Source organism: Pantherophis guttatus, chromosome 6 (genome assembly GCF_059756535.1).
Source record: "Pantherophis guttatus breed Tessera chromosome 6, ASM5975653v1, whole genome shotgun sequence".
Classification (NCBI taxonomy): domain Eukaryota; kingdom Metazoa; phylum Chordata; class Lepidosauria; order Squamata; family Colubridae; genus Pantherophis; species Pantherophis guttatus.
The window spans coordinates 85,169,053-85,190,563 of record NC_142068.1 but is presented as its reverse complement, the minus strand read 5'-3'; the positions used below and the strand labels follow the sequence as shown (position 1 = coordinate 85,190,563).

The window sequence follows — 21,511 nt, the reverse complement described above, 5'->3', positions numbered from 1 at the left end:
TTGGAGGGTTTAACATTAGATATACACAAGATACATATGAGCATCTTGTGCTCCCTACAATCATTTACAGTAGTGACCAAAATTGTGGAAACCTTTTGGGAAAAGTGTATTTTTCAGGTTTGATGCCTAATAACCCCACTTTTTTTTTTTTTTTGGAGTTTCAAGATAATCCTATTCCACTGCTGGAATGGCCTGGGAATAGCCCAGACCTTAACCCAATTGAAAATCTATGGAGCCGACTAAAGAAACTTGTTAGTCAGAAGCGACCCAGCAATAAAACCCAGTTAATAGAAACAATCATTCAATCTTGGTTTCACATTAGAACAGCTGCAGAACTATCAGACTTGGTCCACTCCATGGAAAGATGTTGTAAAGCCGTAATTCATGCTGAAGTTACCCAACTAAGTATTAACTGACATGGTGATCAGTTTTGTATACCTTGATTTTTCTATGGTGATAATTTTTGTATATCTCATTTTTTCTACGTGTTTCACTTTTCTTCTTCATACTGTAACTGCTATTCTAATAGCTAATCCTTCATAAAAGTTATTGCATTGCATTCTTGATTAAATTATCTTTCCATTGATATATAATTTTATGGTACTACTTCAAAAAAAAAAGTGGTGTCATTAGCTAGTTTTAGAAAATACACTTTTCCCAAAAGGTTTCCACAATTTTGGCCATTACTGTATGTAAATTGTATCTCCTTTCTTCTCCAGGTCCGACAGAAAATCTCTACTTGTGGAAAAGGGAAGTGATAATTCTTCTCTCTCTCTGCTCAGGAGGAAGGAGGGAAAATCTTTTTCAATATTGTGGGAGATAGTGCTCAAGAGTGCAGGACATTGACAAAGATGACCTCTTCTCCCTCCTCTGTATAGATCAGGACATCCTAGACTGGATTATTTTGAGAGACTTCACTAACTCACTGAAGGAAACGCTAGATTTTAATAAGTCTGAAATCCACCATGGATTTCATCATGATCATGCATGATGTTCCATGTTTTTTATAGGATTTACAACATTCTTACATTATGACAAGACATTTGCATAAAGGGTATTTTAATAATGGAATATTGTTATGGCAAGAAGAGGTAAGACAGTTACGGTGAAAAAGGTCCACTTCATTTGCATGTCATTCGCTTTAAGTGAGAATTACATGGAAATTAGAACACATACCGTATTTTTCGGAGTGTAAGACGCTCCGGACTATAAGACGCACCTACCTTTTTTGGCGAGGAAAACAAGAAAAAGAAATCTGCCTCTGCCTCCCAGCAATTTTGCCTCATTGCAGCAAACAGCAAACAGCCTGCTTTACTTTCATTTTTGTTTTCAGCATAGCTTGATTAGCACAAGAAAAAAAATCTGCTCCCAGCAATTTACCTCCTTGCAGCAAGCAGCAGAGGCCCGCGCAGCAATAGGCAATGGCAAACCCTGCAGCCTGAAACAGCTGAGAGTCGGGAGGCCGATCAAACTGACAATCAACTTGTGCTAATTAGGCTGTGCCGAAGCTGAAATGGGCTGTTTCTTCTTGCTGCTTGCTGCAAGGAGGTAAACTGCTGGAAGGCAGAAGCCAAAGGGTGGGGGCCAGTGGGTGGGCGTGGCTACATTCGGTGTATAAGATGCACCCAAATTTTCACCCTCTTTTGGGGGGGGGAAGGTGCGTTTTATACTCCGAAAAATACGGTAAGAAGAGGCTTTGGAAATGAAACCTTTTGCTCTAGGAGGCATCCTATGCTGTCACTTTCCTTCATGACTCTCACTCTGCTAAAAGAGGAGTGGGTTGCTCTTCTCCTTTCTCTGAGGCCAAGACCCTACTAGACGTAGTCAAGTTTTCACAAATCCGAGTTTTAAAATTTCTTTTATTATGTATCTTATAATTTTTTATTTCAATAAAAGGGAAGGAAGCCAAGAAAGCAGAGCCGGAGAAAGGCCATGATATTAGCATTTGAGATGCAATGGGCCCAAGCGAAGCCCCCCCAACAGATTTGGGCAACCACAAGGAAACAAAAAACATATGGTCAATGTGGGGGGGGGAGGGGAATCTTCAACTTATTTCACACAGAATAGCAGGCTTGAGCAATTGGAGAGAGAGAGAGAATTATGGCATAGCCAAAAAAAAAAAAAGAAAGAAAGAAAAAGAAAAAGAAGAAAGAAAGAAACAAAAACAAAACAAAACCCCAAGATAGATCATAAGATTGATCCAGATAGGTGATAGGCATTGTGTGTGATTTTTATATAATGCTATATTGTCTGTGGCATTAGATGGCAAGTTTAGAATGAGTTTGAAATTTTAGATTTGGCATGAATTGGCAATGGCACAATCGCTTATCTGCCCATTCTCAAATCAAGTTGTGACCAAATTGTAAACATGCGGCTGGTGTGTGTGTGTGTATCCTTTCTTTTGTTTCTGTAAATTAGAAGAGAAGGCCTAACATTCTGGAACTGAAATCTATTTTTCTAATATTTCAACATTTTGTTTTGCAATATGTCATTTCTCATACTTTTATTCCTACCTGATGTTTCTATATGAATGGCAGAAACTGAAAGGTAGCGAACCAAAATAATAATAATAATCTCTGTTTTAAATGGAATTATTTGGATTCGTTGTCAGTTGCCCAAACTATTAAATTCCCCAGCAAAAAGCAATATTTTGGCTGGCAACTAATCAAATGCATGGTACACATAAAGAATGGATTTTCATTTTTTTCCTGAATTGTTGCCAAATTTGTATATTGTGCAGATGGCTGCCCACAAAATATACTCGCTCTTCTCATTGCCATACATGAATATTCCTGTGTGCATAAAAGGAAAAGAATGAAACCCAGGAAAATGTGTCTATCATTGAAGTTGGGGTGGCATTTCAGCTTACTCTATCATGACTTTACTTTTTCAGAAAACTGGGGTATCATTTATTTTCCTCCTCCATTTATAGACTTTCAGGACAAAGCATTAAAAGCAGTTATATTTATATATCCACTTGTATAGTTCTTCATTCTGATGGTTGGTTGACATCTCTCCATCCTTCTTTCTGACTTTGACTCTCTATGTTTTATGGGTGTGATTGCTTGTTCACCTTCAGCTTGTAAGATTTTGACAAACAGGATGTAAATAAATGGTCAACCTTCAAATGAGAAGAAAGCAAGACCTAATTACTTCAACCAACCTATATAGGAATGAGAGGGAATGTACCACACAAGGAAACCTTTGTGAAATACAGCAGATGATGCACAGTCTTTCCCCCTTCATTAGGCTGAGCCGCATGTTTCCCTCATGCTTCTGGAAATTTGACTGTTGATCATTCTGAGTTCTTTTTCATAGATGATCATTTTTGGGGGGCGGGGGGGAGACAATGAATTATAAGTAGCATTCTCCTCTGCTACTGACTGCCCATATCACTCTCCATTCGTCTGACAGTTAGAGAAGACTCATGTGGAAGAAATTGAAGAATTCACCCAGGAGGAGTCTGAAATATTGCAGTGGTAATTTGCAACAGAGACAGCAGAACCACTGGCTACAAACTTGGTGTTCCCATTACCCAAATGGAGTAGCTTGGCTAGTTTGCAAGGGATATGACATTTTTCAGTCTTGTGATGTCAGTAAATTCTGCAGTCTGAAAGAATACTGAGGAATAGAAGATGGAGGGGAGGGATGTTGTTTTCTTCCAGGCGGTGCAGAATGTCCATCAGACAGGTACAATATGGAGGCCTAGGCTGTCACCCTGCAGTTTCATGTGGTTTCCATGGTAGTTAGTGGCGGTCATAGGCAGCGGCAGCAGTGGGAGGTGCGGAGCCCCGGGATGTGGCACTATAATAATAAGGGGAACCTGAAAGTTAACACAGGAGAAGAATGGACTGATTGAAAGGACATACAGTAAAATAAAATAAGAAAAAAAGAAAGGAAGAACAGAAAGAAAGCATATTAAAAGGAGCTGGAAATAGAAATCTGGAAATGAGGATTCCTTTATGGACTAGATCAGGGGTCTGCAACCTTAAACACTCAAAGAGCCATTTGGACCAGTTTCCCACAGAAAAAAAAAAACACCAGGAGCCACAAAACGCTTCCCGTGCCTGACTATTTCTTGATTGGCCACAAAACTAGCATAGGTAGTTAAATTAAATGTTCTTTTTTCTTCTGAAACTGTTCTTTTCTTGGATTTATCTACGGTTGGCCTACCAGGGGTTGAAAAGCTCAATAAATTGTGTGCTGGTGGGTATCGCACATTGGCAGTTGTGACACATATTTTGAGTGACAGGGAGCCGCAGCAGAGAGGTGAAAGAGCCACATGCGGCTCCAGAGCCACAGGTTGCTGACCCCTGGACTAGGTGTAAGATAAGAAAACAACACACACAGTATATGTGTACTGTATCATGCACAGGAAGCTAAATTACTTGGATTATCTAGTGCTTGTTATCAGTCCTATTAGTAATAGCCATAGCACTTCTATACTGCTTCACAATGTTTTTACAGCCCTCTCTAAGCAGCTAACAGAGTCCGCATATTGTCCCCAACAGTCTAGTTCCTTATTTTACCCACCTCAGAAGGATGGAAGGCCAAGTCAACCTTGAGCCTGGTGAGATTCAAACTGCCAAATTGCAGGCAGCCGGCAGTCAGCAGAAGTAGCCTGCAGTGCTGAACTCTAACCACTGGGCCACCGCGGCTCTATTCAAGACATTCCACTCAGAAGAAGAGGAAAACAAGAACTTGGCAGCTCTAACTTAGATTCATCTGTTGTCCTATTAACTACCAGCAACAATTGAATATGTCTAATTTATTCTGGCCAGCTTGGCTGTTTTTTTTTTAATACTGGAATTTCTTTTTGTTTTATCAGCCCTCTATAAGCCTGCAAGAGTCGTTAATGTGGGTGGTTTTAAAAAGTAAGTAAATAAAAAAATAAAATAAAAACATTTTTGTTGAATCTTTTCATTTCCATGGTCCAAAACCATTCTGGATAATACTCAGTCCTCAATGGAGAAATGTAGAAGCTCGCAAAAGAAGGAGGGAATCTAACAATACTACTTCTCTTTCTAATTCCAATAGCAGCAATGCCCACCTTAGAAGAAGTATGCAGGAAATATAAGCAGCTTCATTATTTGGAATGCTTTCCATTCTGAGGAAGTACATGAAGTACAATAGTACCGTATTTTTTGGAGTATAAGATGCACCGGACTATAAGACGCACCTACCTTTTTTAGTGAGGAAAACAAGAAAAAGAAATCTGCCTCTGCCTCCCAGCAATTTTGCCTCGTTGCAGCAAACAGCCTGCTTTACTTTCATTTTCGTTTTCAGCATAGCTTGATTAGCACAAGAAAAAAAAAATCTGCTCCAGCAATTTACCTCCTTGCAGCAAGCAGCAGAGGCCCGTGCAAAACAGCTGAGATCAAAACAGCTGAGAGTTGGGAGGCCGAGCAAATCAACTTGTGCTAATTAGGCTGTGCTGAAGCTGAAAGGAGCTGTTTCTTCTTGCTGCTTGCTGCAAGGAGGTAAACTGCTGGGAGGCAGAGGCCAAAGGGTGGGGGCCAGTGGGTGGGCAGGGCTACATTCAGTGTATAAGACGCACCTAAATTTTCACCCCCTTTTAGGAGGGGAAAAAGGTGCATTTTATAGTCTGAAAAATATGGTGCTTTTTTATATAAAACAAATCTACCTGATCTGTGCAAAACTGACTCTCTGTGTATATTAAATATTTAGCAAAATCAGGCTTAGAACAGATCTGAAAATCAAATTTAAAAAGTGGCAATAGAATTGTTGATTGGGCTGAAGGCATCTCTGAATAAAGTGTAAGATATGTATGAATAAATGTTTACGATTCAATATTTATTCAAAGAACTTTGGTAGCTGATCTTAAGAACTGGATTTTATGAAGCTTTAAGTTTTTAAATAAAAAAAAGGCACACAACATAAAAAATTACCGTATTTTTCAGAGTATAAGATGCACCGGAGTATAAGACGCACCTTAGTTTTTGGGGAGGAAAGTAAGAAAAAAGCTGATTGGCAGGTGGATCGGCCTCCCGGAATACCCCTGATCAGCTGTTCCCAGAGGTGAATTTTAGCAACAGGTTCCTTGGTTGTGAGCTCTGTGCCTTGCTTTTTTTTTCTGCCTCTGAAACTTCTGAAACTCTGTTTCAGAAAAAACTTTTTTTCCTGCCTCTGAAAGCCTCCGAAACAGAGCTTCAGAAAAAAAAGCCTCTGAAGCTCTGTTTGGGGGCTTTTTTTTCTGAAGCTCTGTTTGGGGCTTCTTTTCTGAAGCTTCATTTCTGGTGTTTTTTCAGCCTCTGAAACTTCCGTTTGAGAAGCTGGGCGGGGCTACATTCGGAGTATAAGACACACCCAGATTTTCACCCTCTTTTTGGGGGGGAAAAGTTGTGTCTTATACTCCGAAAAATACGGTACACATATGTAATAGCAAGATTACACTAAATGCAATAGCAGACCATACGACACATATTTTATTAATAGGTGTACACATTCCCAATAATTTTCAAGAGATCTATGTTTTCCGGTTTATACTCTTGGGTGTGCACATAATGGTCATACATTAGCAATTGCTACAGAAATATGATTGATTAAAAACTGCATATTATAAATTTTAAGAAATATTATTTATTTATTTATTTATTTATTTATTTATTTATTTATTTATTTATTTAATTTGATTTATATGCCGCCCTTCTCCAGAGACTCAGGGCGGCTTACAATGCGTTAAGTAATAGCCTTCATACTTTTGTATATTTATACAAAGTCAGCTTATTGCCCCCACAAACTGGGTCCTCAATTTACCTACCTTAGAAAGGATGGAAGGCTGACTCAACCTTGAGCCTGGTGAGGTTCGAATTTACAGTAATTTCAGACAGCTGGTGTTAATCACAATGCTATCAGTCTGCTGAGCCACCAGGCCCTTTTTCTATCTATTTATCTATTTAAAACATATACAATTGCCCATCTTAAATCTGGGCAGCTCCCACTCAGAAATATGTAATTCTTAATTCATTACCTTAATGAATTACGTTGGAAGTGGTCACTTAAACTATCAAACTCAACCTCCTGTTCACTGTGAAGGACACTGTTGACTCTAGCTTCCTTGACATTTTGTTTATGGTTTGTTCTAGGTGGGTTTTTTTCAGCTCTTTTGTAATTTTTTAAAAGAAAAATATTGCAAGTGCTCCATGGCTTTATTTAAAGGCATTACAATGTTCGCAGTTTTATTTCACATCAGCTAAGATTTAATCAATGCACGTGAAGATAGGATTATTTTCCCTCAGTATCCATTACTTTATAGGAGCATTATCCAACTTGGTGTGAAACTCAAATTCAGAAGAATTCAGAATAGACTCTTGTCTGAAGTATAGAGGACAGCTCCAGCATGCCCTGTTCTAATTCAAAATTACAGGAAGCAGCAACAACCCGCTCACCACCACCATCCCCCCCCAAAATGGGGGCAAAATGTAAATGTAAACATTTTGTTTATGTTGGAAGAAATATCCTTCTGGGCTCAGTTCCAAGTGGGGAAAAAGACACTGGATTCATGGAAGCTGCTTGGAAAGAAGGTTTATTGATGAACAGGATCACATGCCTTGGAGATCTTGGGCGAAAAAGAAAGGGAAGAGATGCTGAGAGTCCCTGGGTTTTATACCCTCTCTGGCTTTGAACTTCCTGGGGCACAGGAAGAGTATCCTGATTGGTTGCTGTCAGAGGTCATGGCTAGCTTTGTAGGTTGTCTGTGTGCTAAGTTTGGTTGAATCTTGCTGGGTGATGCAACGAAGGGCAATTAAACGGCTCTGCCTGAAGGCGGTAGATCTTTGTTATGTAGAATGAACTGGCTCAGGCCTTAATGGCCCATTAACAAAGGTGGGAGGGGGGCTGAGTTTCTGCCTCCCTTTTAGGGGAAATATTCTGCCCTTTTAATATTTCCTAAAATATTTCATTTTCTAGGAGAGGGGTAGGTTTTAACTTCCTACACTTAGAAAAAACATCTTGATGAAAAGGGGAATACTGGATTCAGTGACAGGAAGAGCCCAACGTCAGTTCATTTTCAGTTTTTTGGGTTGGCGGTAAAAGTTTTTGAGTCCCCAATAAGATAGAAGTAAGTAGGAAAACGAAAGCAAAGAAACAAGCAGGTCAACAGAAAGGGATGGAAAAGGGTCGAGAGAACCTTAGGGAATACTCACTTAGTAATGCAGGATTGCTGAACCTCCAAGCCTCATTGTAGGTTGTGTACTGAGGGTGGCTGTAAGGATTGCCTGAGAATTCACTCCCTGGAAAAAAACCACAGAAGGGTGTCATTCACACCATAATTCAGACAGAGAGGAAAGGGAACAAAATTGCATTAGTACTTGACAAGAGAAGAAAGTCATTTTACTGGCTACAATCTGCTGGGCATCTTGTAGTGCAATTCTACCAATCCCAAGAAACACTGCAGCAAACAAGAAAGTCTTAACAGTAGATTGGCAAAAGAGACAAAATGGGAAATTGGGGGAAATGAAGTTTTGTCTAATACATTAATGTAATAAGGAGTTTTCAGGTGCAATTTCCTTTGGAATTTGTGTTAAGAATCCTCTAAGAAAGATCACAGCCAGAGGTGGGATTCAAATAATTTACCTACCGGTTCGCCCAGCACTGAAAATGTGAACACATGTGCGCGCCACCTCCACGCATGTGCCTGGCCTTCCGTGCACGCGCTTTGCTTTCTCTCACTCCTTCTGTGCATACACCCGGCCTCAAAAACGTGCTTAAATAGGACAGCAAAGAGCCGGGGCGGGTGAGGGTGCCCACACGTGATTTCTGCTACCGGTTCGCCCGAACTGGTCCGAACCGGCTGAATACCACCTCTGATCACAGCATATCTAGGGACAAATTGCAGCCAGCAGAGTGGGCAGTTGTAAAAGCTTTCTCATTTTGAGGTGGTTGAATCTAAGTAGAACTTCCAATAAGAAAGCAACAGGCTCTTTCCCAATAAAAGTCAGGTGGAAGATTCTTTACAAGGCCCATTTATGTAAAAGGGGGCTTAAATGCTTCCTTTATTTTTCTATATTGTCACTCAATTTGTTTCTACATTTATTCTGAAGTGCAGGTTAAGTAAAGAACTTCTCACTCACTCTTCCTCTCTCTCTCCAGACCAGTCAAGGGAAGGCAGAAGCACCATATGTGCACAATGTTTATTGACAAGGAGTTAAAGGAAACGAGCTGCAGGATAATGAGCTTTTGAGCTCAATTGCGACCAAGAGGAACCAGTTATCTCCTTTTGTGATCACTAATGAAACATGTAATTTTCTCATCAATGCTAGATTCTGTTTAACTGCTCTCTTTGGAGAAGGCTAGGGCTGTGACCTGTTTCACGGCAGTCCTAGAGCTTTTCTGTTGAAGCTCAAAATGCTCCAGAAAAAAATGCTCCAGAGGAAGAAATTAGGAAAGGCCAGTTTCCGGGAGGATAACCGAAAAAGCAAAGGCTCCCAGAACACTGCAGACAGGCCTGCTCACTTTGTCACTAATCTCATTAGCAATAATGCAAAAAACAGGTTTTATACAAAAATTCCAGTATCTATAAACAAAGAGACTTTAGAACAGGGGTGAAATCCAGCAGGTTCTGACAGGTTCTGGAGAACTGGTAGCAAAAATTTTGAGTAGTTCGGTGAACCGGCAAATACCACTTCTGGCTGGCCCCAGAGTGGGGTGGGAATGGAGATTTTGCAATATCCTTCCCCTGTCATGCCCACCAAGCCACACCCACCAAGCCACACCACGCCCACCAAGCCACGCCCACAGAACCGGTAGTAAAAAAAATTGGATTTCACCACTGCTTTAGAATCGTAGGTTTGGAAGGGATTTTGGAAGTCTTCTAACTCAGCCTCTGTTCAAGGAGACCTTATATCAGTGTCCACCCCCTTTTGGGCACCAGGGACTGGTTCTGTGTAGGGAGCTTTTTTGGCAGACTGGAGTGAGGTGGGGGTGGGTGGGGGCTGGTTGCACATGCTTTCTGGATCCTGCATGTGTGTCAATGGGGCTTTGTTTGCTTGCTGACACAGTTCCTGATGGTGCTGGTCCGTGGCCCAGGGGTTCAGGACCCCTGCCTTATACCAACCCAATAAAATGTCTGTCGAGTCTGCTTTAAAAACCTCCAGCAATGGAGCACCCACAACCCCAGGAGGCAAACTATTCCATTGTTTAATTGCTCTCACTGTCCTTACTTTTAGGTTGAATCTCTCTTTAACAAGCTCCTACTAATTAGTTCTTGTCCTGCCCTCTGGTACCCTAGAGAATAAGTCAATCTACTCTTCTTTGTGTCAGCCCTTTAGGTTCTGGAAGATAGAGATCATGTCCCCTCCTTCGTTCTCTTCGGTAGACTAAATATAGCAATAGCACTTCGACTTATATACCGCTTCACAGTGCTCTACAGCTCTCTCTAAGCGGTTTATAGAGTCAGCACATTGCCCCCAACAATCTGGGTCATCATTTTACCAGCCGAGAAATGATGGAAGGCTGAGTCAACCTTGAGCCATGTGAGATTCGATCTGCCAAACTGCTGGCAGCTGGTAATCAGCAGAAGTAGCCTGCAATCCTGCACTCTAACCACTGCGCCACCACGGCTCTATATCTAACTCCCTCAACTCTTTGTCATATGATTTAGCCATAAGACCCTTTATCATCTTCTCTATAGGGTTTCCCTATATATTGTTGGGGATTTTACCAGAAATGTATAGTAAAGAAAATGTGTACTTGATTATTCATGTAATAACTGCAGCTAGAGTTGTATTTGTACAAAATTGGAAAAGTGAAGAGATCCCTACGGATGAGAATGTGATTAAGAAAATATTAGAACGTGCAAAAATGAATAGATTAACACTTGCAATTAAAGGAAAGGAAGAATCTGGCTATTATAGTATATGGGAGTTATTTTATCAATGGTTAGAGAATAAATATGAAAATTAGAAATAAAAGCAGAGGAGTGAAATATCGAAAATGTATTACAAAGTCAAATAAGCTAAGAAGAGAAATGTTACAAATAGTAGATATGTTATATATTACTATTAATCCAAGAATAGATATAAATAATGAACATGGTTGTAAATTTTAATGGTTATTGCACAAAAAGTTTGTGCTCAGACGACACACTGTTTAATGAAAGATGAAATGTTTGTATTAAAAGAAATAATTTTTTTAAAAAAAGGGTTTCTAGGAACTCAACATCTTTTCTGTATTGCGGTGACCAGAACTGAGTGCAATATTCCAAGTATGGTCTCACCAGTGCAGTGTAAATCAGTACCATTACTTCTTCTTGTTGTTTTTTTTTACTTTATCCTTCTGTTGATACAGCTTCGGACTGCATTTGCTTTTTTTGGGGGGGCAGCTGCAGCACACTGCTTACTCATACTTAAGGGGTGGCCCACTACAACACCTTGAGCCCTCTCACAGTCTCTACTGTTGAGCCAGTTACTACTGTTGAGCCATTTAGCAGGACCTTACTTTTCTCACCCACTGAATATCCATCTTGCTAGATAGGCCCAATGCTCAAAACTGTCAAAACTGCTCAACCCTTCCAAACTTTCTACCAAGTACTTGAAACTGAAGTTGCCTTGCAAAAAACTGTCCTAAGTTTATAGGACCTTTCCCCATCGTAAGAATCATCAACCCAGTCACAGTAGAGCTGAAACTCCCGTGTCTTCTAGGTCTTTTACAGCAGCTTATTGAAGCTGGTAGTAAGATCAGCGCTGAGGCTGGTAGCTCAGGCAGCCCCCGATCCTATCGTAGTGGAAGGGGAAACCCACTATGAAATACAAAGGATCCTAGATTCAAGACTATATAAGGGAAAGCTGTAAGGGTTATCCCCTGTCAGAAGCTACCTGGGTGAAGAGTAGGAATGTTAGAGCAGAGAGGTTAGTCAGGAAATTCCATGAAAAAGGAATTAGTAACAGTACTGCAGGCTACTTCTGTTGTGGTCTGCCAGCAGCCTGCGGAGCTGGACAGTGAGGAGTCTGGGGAGGAACATGGGCCAGTCCTGGAGCCTGGGGAAGGCTCGGACGAAGGCTCTGCATCAGAGGCAGAGATGGGGCCAGGGCCATCTGGGAGTTATGCACGGACTCCGGAGCCTCCAGAGTCGGACATCAGAGAGGCAAAGGAACAGGAGGAGCCTGTTCCTAATGTGCGCATACGCAGAGCTGCCAGAAGGCAAGAACAGTTAAAACAAAAGGGACGACTCGGGAGTAAGGCCTGTAGATGATTGGCCCCTCCCATAAGGCTTAAAAGAGGAGCAAAGGCATGTGGGCCCTTTGCAGGAAAGCAACGTTGTTAATTCTGTTCCCAGTTGGCAACTCTGTTTGATTCTGGACTCCCTGTGGCTTTGCCAAGTAGGTCTTTGGCAGAGCGTCAAGGGAGATAAAGGTTGGTGATTATCCCGAAGGACTTCTCCCAAAGGACTTTTTGCAACTAATTGGGACTCAGCTGTGAAGGAACGTAATTCATAGCTGTTGCAATAAAAGAGGTTTTTGGGACTACTCATGTGTTTTAATGATTCAAGAAGCCTAAGTCACAACAACTTCTGCTGCCTGCTACCTGCCTGCAATTTGGCAGTTCAAATCCCACCACGCTCAAGGTTGACTCATCCTTCCATCCTTCCAAGGTGGATAAAATGAGGACCCAGATTGTTGGGGGAATATGCTGATTCTGTGAACTGCTTAGAGAGGGCTGTAAAGCACTGTGAAGCGGTATATAAGTTCTAAGTGCTATTGCTATTGCTATTAAGGCACCAGGCCAGAATGTAGGAGGCCATGGTTTCTAGTTCTGCCCTACCCATGAAAGTTGGCTGAGTTGCACCAGTCTCTTTCAGCCCAAATCACCTCATCCTATTGTTGTGGGGAAAACAGGAGGATGTGTTGGATATGTTCGCCACCTTGAGTTATTTGTGAAAATAATAAAGGCAGGATACAAATAAATAAAACATCCAGTCCCAATTTTTCTTGCTTCAGGCTGAGATATGTAATTGCATGTGGTCAATGTTGAGGTAGGAGCACAAGGCAGCCTGGGAGGTCATCTCACTCTATTGATAAATTTATATTTCCATATATTACTTGGCTGTAAACAAAATTGATTTCCTTAATACAGTGGAAATCAGAACTGAAAATAAATAGCATTAGGGGGAAAAAAAACAAACCCAACCTTCTGAAATTGGAGTTGATCAAAACTTACTGAAACACCCTTCTGTGTAAGGCATTTAAAAAAAACAACAACATTCAATTATCTAAATAAAACTGAAATGGAAAGCAAGAAACCTTACCAGGCACCATTCCTGCAAGAGTTGATGTTGGGTAACTGCCTTGTCCAGTTGGTGGAACATGTGGTGGGTAGCCAGGCAAAGTTGTGCTTGCCATGTCACGACCTAAGAAGGAAAAAGGAGGGAGAACTGATTTCAATGTGGTAGTTCGAAATAATGAGTGTGAAGCAGAGTAATCCTACCTGGTTACCCCTACCCTAAAACTACTCATTCTCATCTTTAGTTCTCAATCTATGACATATTTTGGTTCCTCCAGATACTTAAAAGGATACTTTTAGTTTTGTCTGTTTTTGCAAATTTAATAAAAGGTGATAAATTTAAAAAATATTTGGAGCAACCAAAAGTTCAATAAACTACAAATGCTACATGGAATATAATTTGATACATAATATCTTATTTGGTGACAATTCCCAATTATTCAGTGTTTTGGTCAAAGTTGGTCAAAAAAAAAAAGTTGGGAAAAAGTCTTGACACCCTTTTGTTGTATGAATGGTGAACTTTGTTTACTCTCTACTTTTTTCTTATACTACCTATACTACCTTATTCAGCATAAGAAACTGTTTCTGCTTTATTGATAATTAGCTGATGCCCTTGCTTCGCTACGAAACTATGCGATTGGGCATGATAAATTGACACTTAAAGCCTGAAACTTAATGTAGATTGTGTAACTCCTTAGCATCAGAGCGTGTTAATATAAGGCAACTGGCAGTTGGAACAGAGGGGGAAGGGGAGTAGAATGTCCCAGTCTGAAGGCCGTATGAGTCACGCACTGGCTACGCCCGCACCTGGTTTAGTGAAGGGGTAGCATCAGAGCGTGTTAATATAAGGCAACTAGCAGTTGGAACAGAGTTCTTTTCAGGTGGGGAGGGGGAGTAGAACGGCGAACTCCTTAGCATCAGAGCGTGTGAATATGGATACATATACAATACTGTATATGAAATATTAATGATCTGATGTTCGTTTTGAAAAAATCTTTTCTTAGCGAGCACCTAGAAGCCAAGAAGAACATATGTGCCAAATTTCAAGTTTGTACACTTTACCTTTCTGAAAAGTTTGTGATGAGTGAGTGGTATTTGGCTTATATATATATATATACAGATTTATAGAATACTCCAAAGCATTTGAAACAAAATACATCTTTTGTTAGTATTTAAAGAAACATATTTTATTTGCCTTTAATTGCCTTTAGTCAATTATCTGACTAAAAATGAGACTGTGAGCTCATCTCAAAAAAATACATGTCTGGACAGGCACCCTCCTAATTCAGTGAAACCCATGGAAGGTTTCCTCTGTTCCCACTGCAGACCGCAGTGTCGTCAACCCAAGGGTTTGGGTGTTTTCTACACACCTTCTGCTTTTGTGACAGATCCACTCTCTCTCAGAAAACCGTTGTTTATGCACAACCATCAGTAACCAGAGGTTTCGATTGGTAGGGTATACTTAATTCACTCGGCCTTGGCCATTTTCAGAAGTTCATAGCTAGAGCTTCAAGAAATGGCAACATCCCTGAGGATTCTTCCTAAGTTTTTCAATAGGCTGAATTATCTAAATCTTTAGGAATCTTTAATGCAATAAATTACCATATTTTTCAGACTATAAGACGCACCTGATTATAAGACGTACCTAAATTTAGAAGAGGAAAACAAAAAAAAAGTCTTTGGCCTCCCTTTTTTCGAGCCTTTTTGTTGGGCCTTTTTTTGTCTTTTTCCACCTGTTTTCGGGGCTTTTTTTTGACCTGTTTTCGAGGCTTTTTTTGGCCAATTTTTTTTGAAAAAAAAACGGGCTGAAAAAAGCCTCAAAAACAGGCCAAAAAAAGCCCAGAAAACAGGCCGAATAAAGCCTCAAAAGTGGGCCAAAAAAGCCTCAAAAGTGGGCGGAAAATGCCTCACAAATGGGCCAAAAAGCCTTGAAAATGGGCCAAAAAGCCGTGAGAATGGGCCAAATAAAGGCCTGAGAAAGGCCGAAAAAAGGCCCGAAAATGGGGTGTGCAGAGGCCAACAAATGGCCGGCAGGTGGGCTTCAGCAATATTTGGTCTATAAGACGCACAGACATTTTCACCCCCTTTGGGGAGACAAAAAAGTGTGTCTTATAGTCCAAAAAATACAGTACTTTATTCTAATGTGGAGCAAAGGCCTTCTAAAGATGAGAGGCTTTTTTCCATGCCTGCTTTGCGCTTTTTCATGTGTCGGCCATTGAAAAATGGGAAATGGTGAGTTCTCCACAATAGGAAGTAGGTTCAACTGCTTCTTGCAGTTCCAAAAGAACCTGCTCCTTTGGTGAGCCAAATAATGGGCCAAACCGTGTGTATGATGGGGATTAAATAATATTCAGGTATAACTAATCATATTAAGAGCATCATAGAATTTTCTTGCTTTTAATACATGTAACATAATTTTCACTATGTCTGCAAACAAATTTAAACCTCAGCCAAGAAAAATGACTTCGACAATATTCCCACTTTGTAGGTTAAGCTGAAGGAATAAATCATTTATAATCCATAGAAACCCTACCACTAGAATCATAGAGTTAGAAAGGGTAACTGGGGCCATGAAACACAACTTCCTGCTCATTGCAGAAACCCAGATTAGAGCTTCCCCAATCTACCTCTGCTTTAATCTTTCCAACACAGAGGTAATTGGCTCAATTGTCAAATTGCCCAACTTTTAAGTTAGCTACATTTTAGTTTAGTTAGCACTAAGTTTTCGATAACTCTGGTTATTTCATGTAACATGGAAACTGTGATGATAAGATTACAATCAAAAAAACCACATCACAATCAAAAAAACCACATCACATTATATGAATGAGGCCACCAAGTTACTGAAAACTGTATACAGGTAGTCCTCGACGTACGACCACAATTGGGCCCAATATTTATGTTGCTAAGTGAAACATTTGTTAAGTGAATTTTGCCCTATTTATGACCTTTCTTGCCACTGTTGTTAAGTGAATCACTGCAGTTGTTAAATTAGTAACATGGTTGTTATATGAATCTGGTTTCCCTTTGCTTGCCAGAAGGTTGTAGAAGCTGATACATAATCCCAAGGCACTGCAAACATCATAAATACGAGTCAGTTGCCAAGCATCTGAATTTTGTTCACATGGCCATGGGGATGCTGCAACGGTTGTAAGTGTGAAAAATGTCATAAGTCGCTTTTTTCCCAGGCTGTTGTAACTTCAAACAGTCACTAAATGAACTGTTATAAGTCGGGGACTATCTGTATATGTTACATAAAGTACATACATAACATAGCCGTTATGATTTGTTAACCTTTTATACCCCATGAGGATTCTTTTCATTCATTTTAGTTGGGGTTTATATACCACCCCATCAGTGGTGGGTTTCAACCGGTGTCACCACCGGTTCGCTTCATGCAAGCGCAGTCTATTATGGAACAGCTGAGATGCAGCAATCCGCTCTGCCGCGCCTTTCAGATGGGCTAAAAATGACCAAATATAAGGTATGTATAATGCAGGGGTGTGCGGGAGGGCCAACATAACCGTCAGAGAGAACCGGTTCGTTCTCAGCTCACCATCGTCATCGCTACCGGCTCGCCCGAACCGGCCCAAACCAGTAGAAACCCACCACTGCACCCCATGCTTGCATAAACATTGCATTGCAAATTGCCCAGATATGCTCAGCATGTCAGCTTTGTCACTAGAGGCAAAAATCTTTTAAACCACTGCTACTGTACATTAAAAAATGTTTATCGTTCTCTTCCAAGAGCAGCTGTCGGCCACTCTGATCATCGTATGATTCCCCTCATAACTGCTTAAAGACAGAAACTTAAAACTGTAAAACCTGTAGCTGAAACAGTGAAGTCTTGGCAAAGGTAGAGTTACAGGCTTGCCTTGATTGCACAAACTGGAACATTTTCGAAGCTGCTTCAGCAGACTTTGATGAACTCATTGATGCTTATACTGTGACATCATATGTTAATTTTTGTGAGATCATGTGTGTGCTGACCAAGAACTTGTGCATATATTGTAGTAATAAACCTTGGTTCACAGTTAAGCTCAAGCAGCTTCGTTGTACCAAAAAGGAACCCTACAGGAATGGAGATAGGATGCTGTACAATCACACAAGAAATATATTAACAAAGGAGATCAGGGCAGCAAAGAGAAGCTACTCTGAAAAGCTGAGGAATCAGTTCTCAACAAAGGAGCCAGCAAATGTGTGGAAAAGTCTGAAGAATATCATTGGCTACAGCAGATCTCCCTCCCTTATGAACAGAATCGAAAATGGGCAGAGTGCAATAGCACTTGCACTTAGACTTATATACTGATCCACAGTGCTTCACAGCCCTCTCTAAGTGGTTTACAGAGTCAGCCTATTATTTAATTTATTTATTTATTAATTTAATTTATATACCGCCCTTCTCCCAGAAGGGACTCAGGGAGGTGAACAGCCAAAATTAAAAAAAACATACAAATACAAAAGTTAAGATAATTAAAAAGAATTAAATCACTAGCTTCCAATTTAAAACCCCCAAATCCATAAAATTTAAAATCCCAATTTAAAAACCATTTAGGCTAGGCCGGCTTGATGGAATAAAAACGTCTTCAGGGCTTTACGGAAGGTCCGGAGGTCCGGGATCAATCGTATTCCAGGAGGCAGCTCATTCCACAGGGCGGGTGCCCCCACAGAGAAGGCTCTCCCCCTGGGGGCCCCCAACAGTCTGGCTCCTCATTTTACCGACCTCGGAAGGATGGAAGGCTGAGTCAACCTTGAGCCTGGTGAGATTGCTGGCAGCCGGCAGTCAGTAGAAGTACTGCATTCTAATCACTGCACCACTGCAGATGATCTAAATGTGTTCTACTATAGGTTTGAGAGGAGATCACTGTCACTATTTTCTCTCTGTATCAATGACTGCATCTCTAAAAATCCCTCTGTTAAAATTACTGAAGTTTGCAGATGATGCAGCAGTCATTGGGCTCACTTGAGATGGTGATGATGCATACAAATTACCTGAACATGCTTAAAACTGTAGGGATGAGAGTGGATGTTAGGAGGAATTCACCTATTCTTATCACCTCTTACTATATCAATAGTAAAGTCCTTCAAGTTTTGGGGTTCTATAATCTCCCAGGATTTGAAATAGACACCTAACATCAGAACCATCATTAAAAAGATAAAACGAAGAATATTCCTCCTGCATCATCTCAGAAAGTTCAGACTGCTCCAGGAGCTGTTGATACAGTTCTACAAAGGAATTATTCAGTCTGTCATTTGTTCTTCTGTAACTATCTGGCTTGGTACAGTAATCAAACAGGACAGTTATACAGTACAGACTTCAACAGCAGAGGTGGTATTAAGCTGGTTTGGACCAGTTTACCTGAACCGGTAGCGGAAATTACGGGTGGGCCTGCCCTGTGCCATCCTATTTAGGCACGTTTTTGAGGCCGGGCACATACGCGGAAGGCAGGCGCGCGTGTGAACCGGTAGTAACATCATGTGAAACCTACTGTTCAACAGATAATTAGAACTGCAGAAAGAAACAATTGCAACCAACCTGCCTTCCACTGCATGGATCAAAAGGAAAGCTAAGAAAATATCTACAGACCCCTCCGACCCTGGACATAAACTGTCTCAACTCCTCCCCTCAGGACACCTGCTATAGAGTATTGCATGCCAAAACAACCAGACACAGAAACAGTTTTTTTCCTCATGCCATCTGCTGAAAACCCAATTCCCACAGTACTGTCTTACGTCTAAGCATATTTACCCATGTAGTACGGCTGCATTACTATTATCCTTCTCATCTTTTCTACTACATTATCTCATCGGCATCATTATTATGATGATGATTACTCTATTGTTTTACACTGAGCACTTATGCACCAGAGACAAATTTCTTGTCTAAACACACTTGGCCAAATAAAGTCTTGTGTTGTGTTGTGTTGTGTTGTGTTGTGTTCTACTGTACTCTACTCTACTGTACTCTACTGTACTCTACTCTACTGTACTCTACTGTACTCTACTCTACTCTACTCTACTCTACTCTACTCCCTTCTAAAGCATAGTATTTTTCAGGTGCCCTATGTAAATGCAACAATAATCTTTGATAAAACTGATTTCTTAAAGGACTGTAACTGAGCTACCTTACAGCCAGTGGTGGGCTGCTGCCGGTTCAGACCAGTTCTAGCAACCGGTAGTCCTGACGATCAGCTGGCCACGCCCACATGGACATCTTTTGTTATAAATGTTAATTAGTTGATCCAAATATTTCATAAATAATTGATTTTTATAACTTCTTTAGAGATGTTCTTTTATCTTTACTGTATAAATTGAGGGGGAAGGGGAATGAAAAATCAGGCTCATATTCCAGGATAGTATTCTAACTAAGAAATTGTAGGAAACCCCCCTTCCCCAGATTAAAATATTCTTTATTCTTAATATTAAAAGTGGCAGGATAGAATATATAGAAACATGCTCTTAAAGGCAGAAAGCAGCCCGAGTCTTCTGCTATAGGAAACAGCCTGCAGCAGATGCCTAAAGTCTTTAGAGATGGATATTTTGTGCCCATTAAGAAATCCAGGCCAGCCTATTCATAAACAAAACGCCTTCAACTCAGCTCCCCCAGAAGAGATTAAAAGTAGAAAAACAAAGACTCCTATAATGTACATTCCCCACCCAAATTCTAAGAACAGGGCATGACTTTTAGGACCTAATAAGATTAACCCACCACCATTAGAATAGCAAAAGGCACAAGGCTCACAACATTGCACAACTCCCTGGAGCATCTCAGAACCCTATAAAAATCCATCCATTTACCCAGCCAACCCCAGAAACATTTGCTGCTGTCACTGAGGTTTTTGGAAATCAAATAAACCTTCTTGCCATGCAGTCAGCCTCCATTTTATTTCCAGTGCCTTTCTCCTGGCTTGGAACTGGACTAGACTTTTCCTCCTACAGAATGCAGACTATAGAAGTGAGGAGAAATGGAAGGATGGACATTTTGCTATTTTTCTTCAAATGCTTCATGTGAGCATTAAGCCAAAAATCAATATCCTTTCTTTTGTCAATTATACTATTTTTTATTTTAGTTGGACATTGTATTTACATCCTTATCTACTATCTATATATGATAATTTATTCCTAGAGATCAATTTCCATGTTCCTGGTCCCAGGCAAAGTTGCCAAAGTACAACTTTATGGCTTTTCATGGGAAGCCATCACCCTGATGTTGTGACCTAGGCTTACTGAGTCATTACAAGACACAATTTGTCCCAAACAAACCTATTTTATTTTAACAGCTGAGAATTACGTTCATTCCCAGCTGAGTCCCAATTAGTTGCAAAACAAGTCCTTCGGAAGTCCTTTGGGATAATCACCAACCTTTATCTTCTTTGACACCCTGCCAAAGGTCTTACTTGGCAAAGCCCCACAAAGTTCAGAAACAAACGAGAGATGCCAACTGGAAACTGAGTTAGCAACGTTGCTTTCCTGCAAAAGGCCCACGTGCCTTTGTTTCTCTTTTAAGCCTTATGGGAGGGGCCAATCATCTCCTGGCCTTACTCCCAAGTCGTCCCTTTTGATTTAGCTGCTCTTGCCTTCTGGCAGCTCTGCGCATGCGTGCACTAGGAACAGGCTCCTCTGCCTCTCTGCTGTCCGACTCTGGGGGCTCCGGAGTCCGTGCATCACTCCCAGATGGCCCTGGCCCCATCTCTGCCTCCGACACAGAGCCCTTGTCTGGGCCTTCCCCAGACTCCAAGACTGGCCCATGTTCCTCCCCAGACTCCTCACTATCCGACTCTGCTGCCAGCTCTGCAGGCTGTTGGCGGACCACAACATCTGATAAGCTGTGAATGTGCATTAGTTGATGTCAAGCAATGCGCTATTGATTTAGAGCTGTAAGCAGATTTACCAGTTCTACCTAGAAATCTCTTTCTGAGCCGCTCTGCACATTTTCTCCAACTGGTGAGATACCTTAGTCACATAATGATTCCAAACTTTAGAACGGCTTTATTTTTGGCAAGATTCAACACCTTTCCAATGGTAATTACTATAGGGAGATAATGAAAGACCCCTTTGAACATGTGGTGAAGGAATAATCTATGGGACATGTTATTTTGTGTTGTCTTCTATATATAGATACTTGCTAGGAAGTATTATCTCCATTCTTTACTAAACATTCTCATTTGTTGGTATACATTACCTGGGGCTGAGAGCAATGAAGCAAAAGGAATACAAATGAAGGAAATGTTACACTGCATCCGATGGAACATAAGAATTACAGAATGAAGGG

The 21,511-nt window shown here is 40.8% G+C and overlaps 1 protein-coding gene across 8 annotated transcripts in view; it reads right to left on the bottom strand.

Moving 5' to 3' along the window:
- Positions 1–1,842: 1,842 nt before the first annotated feature.
- The window catches only part of PAX2 (paired box 2), a 165,495-nt gene continuing 145,826 nt past the window's right edge, over positions 1,843–21,511 (bottom strand). For 5 of the 8 annotated variants that reach the window (XM_060694986.2, XM_060694988.2, XM_060694987.2 and 2 more), the window contains 3 exons: positions 13,265–13,366; positions 8,166–8,252; positions 1,843–3,804 (listed from right to left, as the gene is read on the bottom strand). In XM_060694986.2, coding sequence (XP_060550969.1) covers positions 3,683–3,804; positions 8,166–8,252; positions 13,265–13,366 — 311 coding nt within the window. In that variant the 3' untranslated portion in view covers positions 1,843–3,682. Of the gene's footprint in view, positions 3,824–8,165; positions 8,253–13,264; positions 13,367–21,511 lie in introns of all 8 variants that reach the window. The other 3 variants (XM_087871849.1, XM_034425346.3, XM_087871851.1) reach the window with 1 other exon arrangement.